Here is a 16,346-nt window from a genome sequence, read left to right on the forward strand (position 1 = left end):
GTATTCTTAGCCTCTGACCTGAGAGTTAGAACAAAAGATTTCTAAAGCATGGGGTCCTGGGAAACTGAAGGAACTTCTACCAATAATGAGTGGGTGTTGCTTGATAGCAATGTTGACGACACCTTCCATCACTTTACTGATGATTGAGAGTAGACTGATGGGATGGTAATTGGCCAGGTTGGATTTGTCCTGCTTTGTGTGTACCGGGCAATTTTCCACATCGTCAGGTAGACGCCGGTGTTGCAACTGTACAGGAACATCTTGACTAGGGAACGTGCAAGTTCAGGAGCACAAGTCTTCAGTACCAATGCTAAAATGTTGTCAGTATGCAGTGTCTCCAACCATTGATTTGCTATAACACTGTGTGATTATCTCATGAGGCTTACTCTTCAAAGACATTGTGCTCTCTTTTGAATTTCATAGACTGTGTGGAAGGTGTTGAATGCAGTGGAAGTTGAGTTTATTGACTAAACTATGTTGGGAATTGTGGGTGAGCAAGGTTCCTCAATGCTGTGCCTTGTGTTTTTCCAATGCAGGTATCTCAGCTGAACAGGAGAGTTTAAAACCGAGCCATAGACTGTGGGAAAGTGTCGGGGAAGAGACAGGTCAGAATCTCGAGAGTGCAGGGACTACACTTGCAGCAAACATTGAGGACTCCCTACGACAGGGAGTGCTCCCACCTGGAGCAGACAATTCACAGCTTCAGGAGCTGGAAGGTTCCCAGACTCCACACGGGCCAGGCCTTCCTGAGGAGTGCAGTCCAGGGAAATCCATTGATGTGAACTTGGAACCAATGAGAGAGCTTCCTGGGGATTGTTGCCCAGAGAAACCCATCGATGTGAGCTTGGAGCCAATGAGGGTTCTGGGAGAGGAACAGCATCTGTCGCCCACCACTGGCAGTGAGCATATCTCTGAGGAACCCAACGGATTGAGCCGGAATGAAGACGGTTGGGATGCAGGGAAAGGCCAATCAGTGGATACATCTCTGATAACATCTTCAGGAGACCCAGGGCCCCAGCACAGTGATGGCTGCCCTACCTCACTCCAAAGGTAACACTGCACTTCCAATATCCCCTGGCCGACCAGGAAAGAGAGCTCCAGCAGGACAGCTGGAGGGGGGAGTGCAGAGACAGGAGGGGCAAGGGAGTGGGGGAGAGTGGGGGGGCGGGGGGGGGGGGGGGGGTGTGAACAGTCACACTGCAGTCTTGACCACTAAGTCTCAGATGAACTTTGCTTCCCCTTAAAAATCAAAACTGGCTTTGCCCACCCATTCCCCACCGAGGCAGCCACACGCGTCTGGGGTAGGGTCAACACTGGAGTCAGTGGGAATTGGGGATGGGGGGGATAAATTTCTACTGGTTGGAGTCAGACCTGACACATGGGAAGATGGTTTTGGTTGCTGGAGGTCAGTCATCTCAGTTCCAGGACATCTCTGCAGGAGTTCCTCAGGGGAGTGTCCTAGGCCGGACCATCTTCAGCTGCTTCATCGATGACCTTCCCACCATTATGAGGTCAGATGTGGAGATGTTCACTCATGATTGTGCAATGTTCAGCACTGTTCACTATTCCTCAGATCCTGGAGCAGTCCGTGTCCAAATGCAACAAGATCTGGACAATATCCAGGCTTGGGCTGACAAGTGCCAGGTAACATTCATGTCACACAAATGCCAGGAAATGACGATCTCCAATAAGAGACAATCTAACCACTGCCCATTGACATTTAAATGTGTTACCACCATTGAATTCTTCACTATCAATATCCTAGGGGTTACCATTTACCAGAAACTAAACTGGACTCACCACATAGACACAGTGGCTATAAGAGCAGGTCAGAGGCTAGGGATACTGTGGCAAGTACAGCTAGTTCTTCCATAATGTGATGGTTGTATTCTTGTGTGACCCCACGATATAGAAAAATCTATAACGTGTTGGCGTTGTAATCGTGTTAGAGGCAACACATGCTTTAAAAACAGTGTCCCCAATTCATCAACCGCTTTACTGGAAATTTGCATTAATGAAACGCCTGTAACGCCTAATAAGAATGACCTGTAACTCACCTCCTGACTCCCCAAAGCCTGTCCACTCTCTACAAGGCAGAAGGCAGGAGTGTCATGGAATACTCCCCACTTGCCTGGGTGACTGCCACCCCAACGACACTCAAGAAGTTTGATACCATCCGGGACCAAGCAATCCAGCCGACTGGCACTACATCTGCTCCCTCCACCCCTGACGCTCAGTAGCAGCAGTGTGTACTATCTACAAGATGCACTGCAGAAATTCACCAAAGATCCTCAGACATCACCTTCCAAACCCATGACCACTCCCATCTAGAAGGACAAGGACAGCAGATACATGAGAACAGCCTCACCTCCAAGCCACTCACCACCCTGACTTGGAAATATATCACCAGTCTTTCGCTCTGTCAAAATCCCGCAAATTTCTCCTGTCGTTACTGAACTAGTCGGATCTTGTTGACTAAGATTCTTGTCTGGGGTTGTTAACCTGGTCCAATCAGGGAAGCCTGACCAAAATAATCAGGACATTAACCAGGAGATTAGAATCTCCTCAACCGACAGAAAACAAAACCCAGGAGTTTAGCACTACCACTGTTTGGCAGTAGTGTGGGGATGCGATTGTAAAACAAAAGGACATTAGAATCTCCACAAAAAAAATATAATCAGGAGATTTAGAATCTCCTCAGTTCAGGGACTGACTCTGGGCTGACTGGCCATAGCCAATATACTGTGCTCAAGTAAATAAAGGGTGACTTGGTAACGGGATACTGGTCTCTGTACAGTTAATTCACCTCCCTAAGGGCATTGTGGGTCAACTCACAGCACATGGACTGGCAGTATTCAAGATGGCCGCTCACCACCAGCTCAAGGGACAACTAGGGACAAGCAATAAATGCTGGCCCAGCCTGTGATGTCCACATCCCACAAGATGACTAACTAAAAAAGAGAATTCCAACTGTGTGGAGAAATGACTCTTCATCTCAATTCTAAACAATCAGCCCCTTATCCTGGCACTTTCTCAGCACTGTCCCAATTCACCCCTTTCAGAATCTCATTAACCTTCAAATTAGTTTGCCTCTGTTCATCTAAACACCAGTGAATATCAGTTCAACCTCTCGTCATTAGACCATCCTCTAACCCCAGGGACCAATCTCATGAACCTTAAGTTTGCTGCCTCCTCTGTATGTCCTTCCTTCCAAATGGGGTGCTGTTAACACCAGCTCAGTGCAATGTTAGAAAGATGTCTTCCTTCCTGTAGTCCAATAAAGGCCAACAGGGGAGCAGATAACTTGTGTGGCATTTGGTTCAAAGATTGAACCACAGCAAAAGACAATGGCTTTCCTAGTTACTAGGGTGTTGTGGTTAAGAATGAATATGATTTTCCCCGTATTAATGATCATAAATAGTTGGGTTTGGTGCCAGTGTGGTGCAGGTCCATTGTCTGTCTTGATTGTAGCATTGTCATGGAACAGATTGGACACAGAGGCTAAACTTTCCTGTTTGAGGTGAGAACCTGGAGTTTGGAACCAGACGTCAGGATTGATCCTGGTCACGTTTCCGTTTCTGTTACCAACCTGCCAGCTGGTGGTTCTCCATGGGTTTGATGTCCCAATGTCCCCAGTGGAGGGTTTATCACTCAGTGAGTGGCTGGGATTTTGGGAATGGGGGAGGTTAGGAGGCAGGACATGGCAGTGACAGTGCATTGGTGGGACTGGCAATCACTAAATGCTAACACTTCATGGTCCCAGTGTGAGTCCAGCCAATTTCCACTGAATAACAACATCAACAAGACTCACCACTGTGAAAAATGTCCAGCTTTCAATTCCTTAATGCTACTCTGAGTAAGTGGGTGGGTGAGTGAGTGAATTGATGAGTAAATAAGTGAGTGGGTGGGTGAGTGGATGTGTGAGTGGGTGGGTGAGTGGGTGAGCAGGCAGGGGGGTGAGCTAGTGGGTGAGTGAATGAGTGAATGGATGAGTGGGTGGGCGAGTGAGTGAGTGATTGGGTGGGTGGGTGAGCAGGCGGGTGGGTGAGCAGATGGGTGAGCAAGGTTGGCAGTTAGTTTGGGAGATGGTTGGGTCAAAGCTGGTACTCCAATGGTTGGAGGATTGCCCGGGGTGGGCACGGTGTCAGTGAGGTTTTTTAAGATGTCCAACATTAGGTTTGGGCTCCATAAGTCTTGCTGGCTATGTCCCAAGTAAAGTGGGAGTTAAAGAGACCAGTATCTCCCTGGTGAGTATCAGGGTAGGTCCCACATATCTGCAATTACACTTAAAAACTGCTTCAACTTCCCCAACCTTCCCTCATTCCTGAAATTATCCTCCTTGGAACAATTCCTGTAAACCTCTTCTGCAGTCTCTCCCTTGCTTCACATCTTTCCTAAAATATATCATCCAACACCATGCAGAAGACTTTAGCTGAGGTCACACCAGTGTCCTGTATAACTTCAGCATAACCTCCCTGTTCCCGTCCCCTCAGTCTCTCTTAATACAGGAGTGGTTGAGGATTCTGAAAGCTTTATTAAGGGCTCTCTCCACTTGTCACCTCCAAAGACTTATGGACTTTTATTTTTAAACAAGTCTATTTATGTTGTACTTTGTCAAATGTCATTTGAAAGTTTATAAGAGGGATATCAAAGGGCCTATTTCAGCCCCTCGCTCTGACTTTGCTTTGTCAAAGTGCCCACTAAGGTCAGTTAGCACAACTTGTCCTTAACCTGTGCTCCCTTCCATTCAGCCGCATTCTAATTTTGTCTCAGCTTAACGTCTCACCACTTGGCATTAGATTGATGGAATACTGGATTAGTGGTGCTGGAAGAGCACAGCAGTTCAGGCAGCATCCAACGAGCAGCGAAATCTCTAAGATTTCGCTGCTCGTTGGATGTTGCCTGAACTGCTGTGCTCTTCCAGCACCACTAATCCAGTATTTGGTTTTCAGCATCTGCAGTCATTGTTTTTACCCTATTAGATTGATGGAACTCTAGTGAGCAGAGGTGTCTCTTCCTGCATTATTGAGCCAGGTTCCCATTCTCTGGCACTGGCCTCAGTCTTGTAGGGCCACTGTGATCTGAATATCTCTCTGTCTTTGTTTAGCTGTCCTCTACTATTCATTTCTCTGTTTTACTGTCCATCCAGCATTATCTTTGACATCTGATCTTTCCTGTAACAGCGAGGAGCAGGGAGGCTCTGAGAGTGCCACATTGACAGCAGGCAGTGCAGATGGAGAGGTCGCGGACCCCAGCCTGACCAGCGATGAAGCTGACCCGTGTGCGGAGGCTGGGAGATTGGGAGCCTTGCAGAGTCCCGGTGAGGAGGGCAGCGACTCCCCTCCTGAACCATCCCAGCACCGAGCTGGAGATGGGGAGCCTGGCTTCCCTGAGGAGCCCCGAGCTGGAAGAAACAAGCAGGTACTGGGCGCTGAGGTCCCTCAGAGTCAAGGAGGAGCTTCGAAGGACACAGAGGAGGGTACGGAGGGTGAAGGAGCAGCCGTGGGCACAGCTGCGTGGTGCCAGGAGGAGCAGGTTCCAGTGCAGGGCAGCACTGGTGAAGAGAGCTCAATCAAAGTGATCGGTAAAGATCAATGTTTGTGCGTGGATCTCCGATACACATGGTGCCCATTCCCACACACTACCCCAAACTGAGATAAAATGGTGTCCTTACACACTGCCACACCAGGTTAAATAGTCATCGAGATTTGACAGCACATCCAGTCTGGTACATCATTAAATATCGATCTGTTCTAATCCCATTGTCCAGCACTTGTCCTTGTATTCTAAATACTTTCTGAAATACTTTGAGGGTTCCCATTCTGGCAGTGAATTCCAGATACCCACAGCCCTCTGGATAAAAAGATTTTCCTCAAATCCCCTCTAAACCTCCCACTACTTATCTTGTGCCCCTTAGTTAGTGACTCCTCTACAGAGGGAAACATTTCGCCCTGTCTATGACTCTTGGAACATTGCAGATCTACACCTGATTATCGTCAGCCTGCTGTGCGCCAGGCTCTCTCATCTCTCATCATAGCTGAGATGTTCCATCCCAGGTAACATCCTACACCCCCTCCAGTGTAATCCCATCCTTCCTCTGGTGTGGGGATGGGAAATGTCCATGGTACACCATTTGGGGCCAAACGAACATTATACACAGCTGCAACTCTTTGATCTTTGAATCAATGTCTTGACTAATAAAGACACGTTGACCCAGGTGCCTTCTGAAACACTTTATCGAACTGTCCTGCTGTTTTCAAGAATTTATGGGCATTCACACCAAGCTCCCTCCCATACTGCAGAGGGTCCTCCCACTCAATGTGTACTCCCATGCTGTTAGTCCGACACAAATGCACTACCTCGCAATTTTCAGGATTAAATTCCCATTTGGCACACACCAGCCCATCAGAGCAGCCAGTCTAAGAGCACCCTCTTCATTATTGAGTGGAACACTCAGGATGTTTGAAGGGGTGTTAAGAGCAACACAAAATGCCAGATCACTTCACAGCTGATGGGACTGTTGAAAACTGGGACAACCAGGCATCCAAGTTGACACAGCAGGCTCCTACACAATCAAAGGGACAATCTGCTGATCAGTGTCACTGGGAGAAAGTGAGGATTGCACTCCTGATGAAGGGCTTATGCCCAAAACTTCAACTCTCCTGCTTCAAGGAGGCTTCCTGACCTGCTGTGCTTTTCCAGCACAAGACTTTTTGACTCTGATCAGCGTTATGGTAGAGTTAGACAGTTGGCTGGGGGGAGGTCACAGCTCTGCTCCAGATAGTGTCCCTGGAAGGTGTTACAGAAACCAAAGAGGACAGAGAGAGCCTTGGCTTAACATCACATTAATAAAGGCATCATCTCCGACAGTGCGGCACTCCCTCAGCACTGACCCTCTGACAGTGCAGCACTCCCTCAGCACTGACCCTCCGACAATGCAGCACTCCCTCAGCACTGACCCTCCGACAATGCAGCACTCCCTCAGCTCTGACCCTCCGACAGTGCAGCACTCCCTCAGCTCTGACCCTCCGACAGTGCAGCACTCCCTCAGCACTGACCCTCTGACAGTGCGGCACTCCCTCAGTACTGACCCTCCGACAGTGCGGCACTCCCTCAGCACTGACCCTCCGACAGTGTGGCACTCCCTCAGTACTGACCCTCCGACAGTGCGGCACTCACTCAGCACTGACCCTCCGACAGTGCGGCACTCCCTCAGTACAGACCCTCCGACAGTGCGGCACTCCCTCAGTACTGACCCTCCGACAGTGCAGCACTCCCTCAGTACTGACCCTCTGACAGTGCAGCACTCCCTCAGTACTGACCTTCAGACAGTGCAGCACTCCCTCAGTACTGACCCTCCGACAGTGCGGCACTCCCTCAGTACTAACCCTCTGACAGTGCAGCACTCCCTCAGTACTGACCCTCTGACAGTGCGGCACTTCCTCAGTACTGACCCTCCGACAGTGCGGCACTCCCTCAGTACTGACCCTCTGACAGTGTGGCACTCCCTCAGTACTGACCCTCTGACAGTGTGGCACTCCCTCAGTACTGAGCCTCCAACAGTGCAGCACTCCCTCAGTACTGACCCTCCGACAGTGCAGCACTCCCTCAGCACTGACCCTCTGACAGTGCGGCACTCGCTCAGCACTGACCCTCCGACAGTTCAGCCCTCCCTCAGCACTGACCCTCCAACTTTGCAGCACTCACTCAGCACTGACCCTCCGACAGTGCGGCATACCCTCAGTACTGACCCTCCACAGTGCAGCACTCCCTCAGTACTGACCCTCTGACAGTGCAGCACTCCCTCAGTAGTGACCCTCCGACAGTGCGGCACTCCCTCAGCACTGACACTCCGACAGTGCAGCACTCACTCAGCACTGACCCTCCGACAGTGCAGCACTCCCTCAGCACTGACCCTCTGACAGTGCGTCACTCCCTCAGTACTGACCCTCCGACAGTGCAGCACTCCCTCAGTACTGACCCTCTGACAGTGCAGCACTCCCTCAGTACTGACCCTCCGACAGTGCAGCACTCCGTCAGTACTAATCCTCCGACAGTGCAGCACTCCCTCAGTACTGACCCTCTGACAGTGTGGCATTCCCTCAGTACTGACCCTCCGACAGTGCGGCACTCCCTCAGTACTGACCCTCTGACAGTGTGGCACTCCCCCAGTACTGACCCACCAACAGTGCAGCACTCTCTCAGTACTGACCCTCCGACAGTGCAGCACTCCCTCAGCACTGACCCTCTGACAGTGCGGCACTCGCTCAGCACTGACCCTCCGACAGTTCAGCCCTCCCTCAGCACTGACCCTCCAACTTTGCAGCACTCGCTCAGCACTGACCCTCCGACAGTGCGGCATTCCCTCAGTACTGACCCTCCACAGTGCAGCACTCCCTCAGTACTGACCCTCTGACAGTGCAGCACTCCCTCAGTAGTGACCCTCCGACAGTGCGGCATTCCCTCAGTACTGACCCTCCGACAGTGCAGCACTCCCTCAGTACTGACCCTCTGACAGTGCAGCACTCCCTCAGTACTGACCCTCCGACAGTGCGGCACTCCTTCAGAAGTGACCCTCCGACAGTGCAGCACTCCCTCAGTACTGACCCTCCGACAGTGCGGCACTCCCTCAGTACTGACCATCCGACAGTGCGGCACTCCCTCAGTACTGACCCTCTGACAGTGCGGCACTCCCTCAGTACTGACCCTCCGACAGTGCGGCACTCCCTTAGCACTGATTCTCCAACAGTGCGGCACTCCCTCAGCACTGACCCTCCAACAGTGCAGCACTCCCTCAGCACTGACCCTCTGACAGTGCAGCACTCCCTCAGTACTGACCCTCTGACAGTGAGGCACTCCCTCAGCACTGACCCTCTGACAGTGCAGCACTCCCTCAGTACTGACCCTCTGACAGTGCGGCACTCCCTCAGCACTGACCCTCTGACAGTGCAGCACTCCCTCAGTACTGACCCTCCGACAGTGCTGCACTCCCTCAGTACTGACCCTCTGACAGTGTAGTCCTCCCTCAGCACTGACCCTCTGACAGTGCAGCACTCCCTCAGTACTGACCCTCTGACAGTGCGGCACTCCCTCAGTACTGACCCTCCAACAGTGCGGCACTCCATCAGTACTGACCCTCTGACAGTGAAGCCCTCCCTCAGCACTGACCCTCTGACAGTGCAGCACTCCCTCAGGACTGATCTTCTGACAGTGCAGCACTCCCTCAGCACTGACCCTCTGACAGTGCGGCACTCCCTCAGTACTGACCCTCTGACAGTGCAGCACTCCCTCAGCACTGACCCTCTGACAGTGCGGCACTCCCTCAGTACTGACCCTCCGACAGTGCGGCACTACCTCAGCACTGACCCTCCGATAGTGCGGCTCTCCCTCAGCACTGACCCTTTGACAGTGCAGCACTCCCTCAGCACTGACCCTCCGACAGTGCGGCACTACCTCAGCACTGACCCTCCGACAGTGCGGCACTCCCTCAACACTGATCCTCCAACAGTGCGGCACTCCCTCAGCACTGACTGTCCGACAGTGCGGCACTCCCTCAACACTGACCTCCAACAGTGCAGCACTCCCTCAGCACTGATCCTCTGACAGTGCAGCACTCCCTCAGTACTGACCCTACGACAGTGCGGCACTCCCTCAGTACTGACCCTATGACAGTGCAGCACTCCCTCAGTACTGACCCTCCGACAGTGCGGCACTACCTCAGCACTGACCCTCCGACAGTGCGGCACTACTTCAGTACTGACCCTTCCGACAGTGCGGCAATCCCTCAGCACTGACCCTCTGACAGTGCGGCACTCCCTCAGCACTGACCATCTGACAGTGCAGCACTCCCTCAGCACTGACCCTCTGACAGTGCAGCACTCCCTCAGTACTGACCCTCTGACAGTGCCGCACTCCCTCAGCACTGACCCTCTGACAGTGCAGCACTCCCTCAGTACTGACCCTCCGACAGTGCGGCACTCCCTCAGTACTGACCCTCCGACAGTGCGGCACTCCCTCAGTACTGACCCTCTGACAGTGCAGCATTCCCTCAGTACTGACCCTCCGACAGTGCGGCACTCCCTCAGTACTGACCCTCCGACAGTGCGGCACTCCATCAGTACTGACCCTCTGACAGTGAAGCCCTCCCTCAGCACTGACCCTCTGACAGTGCAGCACTCCCTCAGCACTGACCCTCTGACAGTGCGGCACTCCCTCAGTACTGACCCTCTGACAGTGCAGCACTCCCTCAGCACTGACCCTCTGACAGTGCGGCACTCCCTCAGTACTGACCCTCCGACAGTGCGGCACTACCTCAGCACTGACCCTCCGATAGTGCGGCTCTCCCTCAGCACTGACCCTCTGACAGTGGAGCACTCCCTCAGCACTGACCCTCCGACAGTGCGGCACTACCTCAGCACTGACCCTCCGACAGAGCGGCACTCCCTCAACACTGACCCTCCAACAGTGCGGCACTCCCTCAGCACTGACTGTCCGACAGTGCGGCACTCCCTCAACACTGACCTCCAACAGTGCAGCACTCCCTCAGCACTGATCCTCTGACAGTGCAGCACTCCCTCAGCACTGATCCTCTGACAGTGCAGCACTCCCTCAGTACTGACCCTCCGACAGTGCGGCACTCCCTCAGCACTGATCCTCCAACAGTGCAGCACTCCCTCAGCACTGATCCTCTGACAGTGCAGCACTCCCTCAGTACTGACCCTACGACAGTGCGGCACTCCCTCAGTACTGACCCTATGACAGTGCAGCACTCCCTCAGCACTGACCCTCTGACAGTGCAGCACTCCCTCAGCACTGACCATCTGACAGTGCAGCACTCCCTCAGTACTGACCCTCTGACAGTGCAGCACTCCCTCAGTACTGACCCTCCGACAGTGCGGCACTACCTCAGCACTGACCCTCCGATAGTGCGGCTCTCCCTCAGCACTGACCCTCTGACAGTGCAGCACTCCCTCAGCACTGACCCTCCGACAGTGCGGCACCTTCTCAGCACTGACCCTCCGACAGTGCGGCACTCCCTCAACACTGACCCTCCAACAGTGCAGCACACCCTCAGCACTGATCCTCTGACAGTGCGGCACTCCCTCAGCACTGACTGTCCGATAGTGCGGCACTCCCTCAACACTGACCTCCAACAGTGCAGCACTCCCTCAGCACTGACCCTCTGACAGTGCAGCACTCCCTCAGTACTGACCCTCCGACAGTGCGGCACTCCCTCAGCACTGATCCTCCAACAGTGCAGTACTCCCTCAGCACTGATCCTCTGACAGTGCAGCACTCCCTCAGCACTGACCCTCCGACAGTGCGGCACTACTTCAGTACTGACCCTCCGACAGTGCGGCACTCCCTCAGCACTGACCATCTGACAGTGCAGCACTCCCTCAGTACTGACCCTCTGACAGTGCAGCACTCCCTCAGTACTGACCCTCCGACAGTGCGGCACTACCTCAGCACTGACCCTCCGATAGTGCGGCTCTCCCTCAGCACTGACCCTCTGACAGTACAGCACTCCCTCAGCACTGACCCTCCGACAGTGCGGCACCTTCTCAGCACTGACCCTCCGACAGTGCGGCACTCCCTCAACACTGACCCTCCAACAGTGCAGCACTCCCTCAGCACTGATCCTCTGACAGTGCGGCACTCCCTCAGCACTGACTGTCCGATAGTGCGGCACTCCCTCAACACTGACCTCCAACAGTGCAGCACTCCCTCAGCACTGACCCTCTGACAGTGCAGCACTCCCTCAGTACTGACCCTACGACAGTGTGGCACTCCCTCAGTACTGACCCTCTGACAGTGCAGCACTCCCTCAGTACTGACCCTCCGACAGTGCGGCACTCCCTCAGTACTGACCCTCTGACAGTGCGGCACTCCCTCAGCAGTGACCCTCTGACAGTGCGGCACTCCCTCAGCACTGACCATCCGACAGTGCAGTACTCCCTCAGTACTGACCCTCCGACAGTGCGGCACTCCCTCATTACTGACCCTCTGACAGTGCGGCACTCCCTCAGTACTGACCCTCTGACAGTGCAGCACTCCCTCAGCACTGACCCTCCGACAGTGCGGCTCTCCCTCAGCACTGACCCTCCGACAGTGCGGCTCTCCCTCAGTATTGTCCCTCCGACAGTGCAGCACCCCCTCAGTATTGTCCCTCCGACAGTGCGGCACTCCCTCAGTATTGTCCCTCTGACAGTGCAGCACTCCCTCAGTATTGTCCCTCTGACAGTGCAGCACTCCCTCAGTACTGACCCTCTGACAGTGCAGCACTCCCTCAGTACTGACCCTCTGACAGTGCGGCACTCCCTCAGTACTGACCCTCCGACAGTGCAGCACTCCCTCAGTATTGTCCCTCCGACAGTGCAGCACTCCCTCAGTACTGACCCTCTGACAGTGCGGCACTCCCTCAGTACTGACCCTCCGACAGTGCGGCACTCCCTCAGTACTGACCCTCTGACAGTGTAGTCCTCCCTCAGCACTGACCCTCTGACAGTGCGGCACTCCCTTAGTACTGACCCTCTGACAGTGCAGCACTCCCTCAGCACTGACCCTCTGACAGTGCGGCACTCCCTCAGTACTGACCCTCCGACAGTGCGGCACTCCCTCAGTACTGACCCTCTGACAGTGTAGTCCTCCCTCAGTACTGACCCTCCGACAGTGCGGCACTCCCTCAGTACTGACCCTCCGACAGTGCAGCACTCCCTCAGTATTGTCCCTCCGACAGTGCAGCACTCCCTCAGTACTGACCCTCTGACAGTGCAGCACTCCCTCAGTACTGACCCTCCGACAGTGCGGCACTCCCTCAGTACTGACCCTCTGACAGTGTAGTACTCCCTCAGCACTGACCCTCTGACAGTGCAGCACTCCCTCAGTACTGACCCTTTGACAGTGCAGCACTCACTCAGTACTGACCCTCCGACAGTGCGGCACTCCATCAGTACTGACCCTCTGACAGTGAAGCCCTCCCTCAGCACTGACCCTCTGACAGTGCAGCACTCCCTCAGGACTGATCCTCTGACAGTGCAGCACTCCCTCAGCACTGACCCTCTGACAGTGCGGCACTCCCTCAGTACTGACCCTCTGACAGTGCAGCAGTCCCTCAGCACTGACCCTCTGACAGTTCGGCACTCCCTCAGTACTGACCCTCCGAGAGTGCGGCACTACCTCAGCACTGACCCTCCGATAGTGCGGCTCTCCCTCAGCACTGACCCTCTGACAGTGCAGCACTCCCTCAGCACTGACCCTCCGACAGTGCGGCACTACCTCAGCACTGACCCTCCGACAGTGCGGCACTCCCTCAACACTGACCCTCCAACAGTGCGGCACTCCCTCAGCACTGACTGTCCGACTGTGCGGCACTCCCTCAGTATTGTCCCTCTGACAGTGCAGCACTCCCTCAGTATTGTCCCTCTGACAGTGCAGCACTCCCTCAGTACTGACCCTCTGACAGTGCAGCACTCCCTCAGTACTGACCCTCTGACAGTGCGGCACTCCCTCAGTACTGACCCTCCGACAGTGCAGCACTCCCTCAGTATTGTCCCTCCGACAGTGCAGCACTCCCTCAGTACTGACCCTCTGACAGTGCGGCACTCCCTCAGTACTGACCCTCCGACAGTGCGGCACTCCCTCAGTACTGACCCTCTGACAGTGTAGTCCTCCCTCAGTACTGACCCTCCGACAGTGCGGCACTCCCTCAGTACTGACCCTCCGACAGTGCAGCACTCCCTCAGTATTGTCCCTCCGACAGTGCAGCACTCCCTCAGTACTGACCCTCTGACAGTGCAGCACTCCCTCAGTACTGACCCTCCGACAGTGCGGCACTCCCTCAGTACTGACCCTCTGACAGTGTAGTACTCCCTCAGCACTGACCCTCTGACAGTGCAGCACTCCCTCAGTACTGACCCTTTGACAGTGCAGCACTCCCTCAGTACTGACCCTCCGACAGTGCGGCACTCCATCAGTACTGACCCTCTGACAGTGAAGCCCTCCCTCAGCACTGACCCTCTGACAGTGCAGCACTCCCTCAGGACTGATCCTCTGACAGTGCAGCACTCCCTCAGCACTGACCCTCTGACAGTGCGGCACTCCCTCAGTACTGACCCTCTGACAGTGCAGCAGTCCCTCAGCACTGACCCTCTGACAGTTCGGCACTCCCTCAGTACTGACCCTCCGACAGTGCGGCACTACCTCAGCACTGACCCTCCGATAGTGCGGCTCTCCCTCAGCACTGACCCTCTGACAGTGCAGCACTCCCTCAGCACTGACCCTCCGACAGTGCGGCACTACCTCAGCACTGACCCTCCGACAGTGCGGCACTCCCTCAACACTGACCCTCCAACAGTGCGGCACTCCCTCAGCACTGACTGTCCGACTGTGCGGCACTCCCTCAACACTGACCTCCAACAGTGCAGCACTCCCTCAGCACTGATCCTCTGACAGTGCAGCACTCCCTCAGTACTGACCCTACGACAGTGCGGCACTCCCTCAGTACTGACCCTACGACAGTGCGGCACTCCCTCAGTACTGACCCTATGACAGTGCAGCACTCCCTCAGTACTGACCCTCCGACAGTGCGGCACTACCTCAGCACTGACCCTCCGACAGTGCGGCACTACTTCAGTACTGACCCTCCGACAGTGCGGCACTCCCTCAGCACTGACCCTCTGACAGTGCGGCACTCCCTCAGCACTGACCATCTGACAGTGCAGCACTCCCTCAGTCCTGACCCTCTGACAGTGCGGCACTACCTCAGTACTGACCCTCCGACAGTGCGGCACTCTCTCAACACTGACCCTCCAACAGTGCGGCACTCCCTCAGCACTGACTGTCCGACAGTGCGGCACTCCCTCAACACTGACCTCCAACAGTGCAGCACTCCCTCAGCACTGACCCTCTGACTGTGCAGCACTCCCTCAGTACTGACCCTACGACAGTGTGGCACTCCCTCAGTACTGACCCTCTGACAGTGCAGCACTCCCTCAGTACTGACCCTCTGACAGTGCAGCACTCCCACAGTACTGACCCTCTGACAGTGCAGCACTCCCTCAGCACTGACCCACCGACACTGCGGCACTACCTCAGCACTGACCCTCCGACAGTGCGGCTCTCCCTCAGTATTGTCCCTCCGACAGTGCAGCACCCCCTCAGTATTGTCCCTCCGACAGTGCGGCACTCCCTCAGTATTGTCCCTCTGACAGTGCAGCACTCCCTCGGTACTGACCCTCTGACAGTGCAGCACTCCCTCAGTACTGACCCTCTGACATTGCGGCACTCCCTCAGTACTGACCCTCTGACAGTGCGGCACTCCCTCAGTACTGACCCTCCGACAGTGCAGCACTCCCTCAGTATTGTCCCTCCGACAGTGCAGCACTCCCTCAGTACTGACCCTCTGACAGTGCGGCACTCCCTCAGTACTGACCATCCAACAGTGCGGCACTCCCTCAATCCTGACCCTCCGACCGTTCAGCACTCCCCCAGTATTGTCCCTCCGACAGTGCAGCACTCCCTCAGTACTGACCCTCTGACAGTGCGGCACTCCCTCAGTACTGACCATCCGACAGTGCGGCACTCCCTCAATCCTGACCCTCCGACCGTTCAGCACTCCCTCAGTATTGTCCCTCCGACAGTGCAGCACTCACTCAGTACTGACCCTCTGACAGTGCAGCACTCCCTCAGTACTGACCCTCTGACAGTGCGGCACTCCCTCAGTACTGACCATCCATCAGTGCGGCACTCCCTCAATCCTGACCCTCCGACCGTTCAGCACTCCCTCAGTATTGTCCCTCCGACAGTGCAGCACTCCCTCAGTACTGACCCTCTGACAGTGCGGCACTCCCTCAGTACTGACCATCCGACAGTGCGGCACTCCCTCAATCCTGACCCTCCGACCGTTCAGCACTCCCTCAGTATTGTCCCTCCGACAGTGCAGCACTCACTCAGTACTGACCCTCTGACAGTGCAGCACTCCCTCAGTACTGACCCTCCGACCGTGCAGCACTCCCTCAGTACTGACCCTCTGACAGTGCGGCACTCCCTCAGTACTGACCCTCTGACAGTGCGGCACTCACTCAGTACTGACCCTCCGACAGTGCAGCACTCCCTCAGTACTGACCCTCCGACAGTGCGGCACTCCCTCAATCCTGACCCTCCGACCGTGCAGCACTCCCTCAATCCTGACCCTCCGACAGTGCAGCACTCCCTCAATCCTGACCCTCCGACCGTGCAGCACTCCTTCAATCCTGACCCTCCGACAGTGCGGCACTCCCTCAATCCTGACCCTCCGACCGTGCAGCACTCCCTCAGTACTGACCCTCCGACCGTGCAGCACTCCC

At 55.0% G+C, this 16,346-nt stretch overlaps 1 protein-coding gene across 2 annotated transcripts in view; it reads left to right on the forward strand.

Moving 5' to 3' along the window:
• The window catches only part of LOC140463135 (myosin light chain kinase 2, skeletal/cardiac muscle-like), a 275,704-nt gene that overhangs the window by 13,348 nt on the left and 246,010 nt on the right, over window positions 1–16,346 (forward strand). For both annotated transcript variants that reach the window (XM_072556881.1, XM_072556882.1), the window contains exons 3-4: window positions 537–1,050; window positions 5,184–5,584. In XM_072556881.1, the coding sequence (XP_072412982.1) occupies window positions 537–1,050; window positions 5,184–5,584 (915 nt within the window). The remainder of the gene's footprint in view (window positions 1–536; window positions 1,051–5,183; window positions 5,585–16,346) is intronic.

Source organism: Chiloscyllium punctatum, chromosome 37, assembly GCF_047496795.1.
Source record: "Chiloscyllium punctatum isolate Juve2018m chromosome 37, sChiPun1.3, whole genome shotgun sequence".
NCBI lineage: Eukaryota > Metazoa > Chordata > Chondrichthyes > Orectolobiformes > Hemiscylliidae > Chiloscyllium > Chiloscyllium punctatum.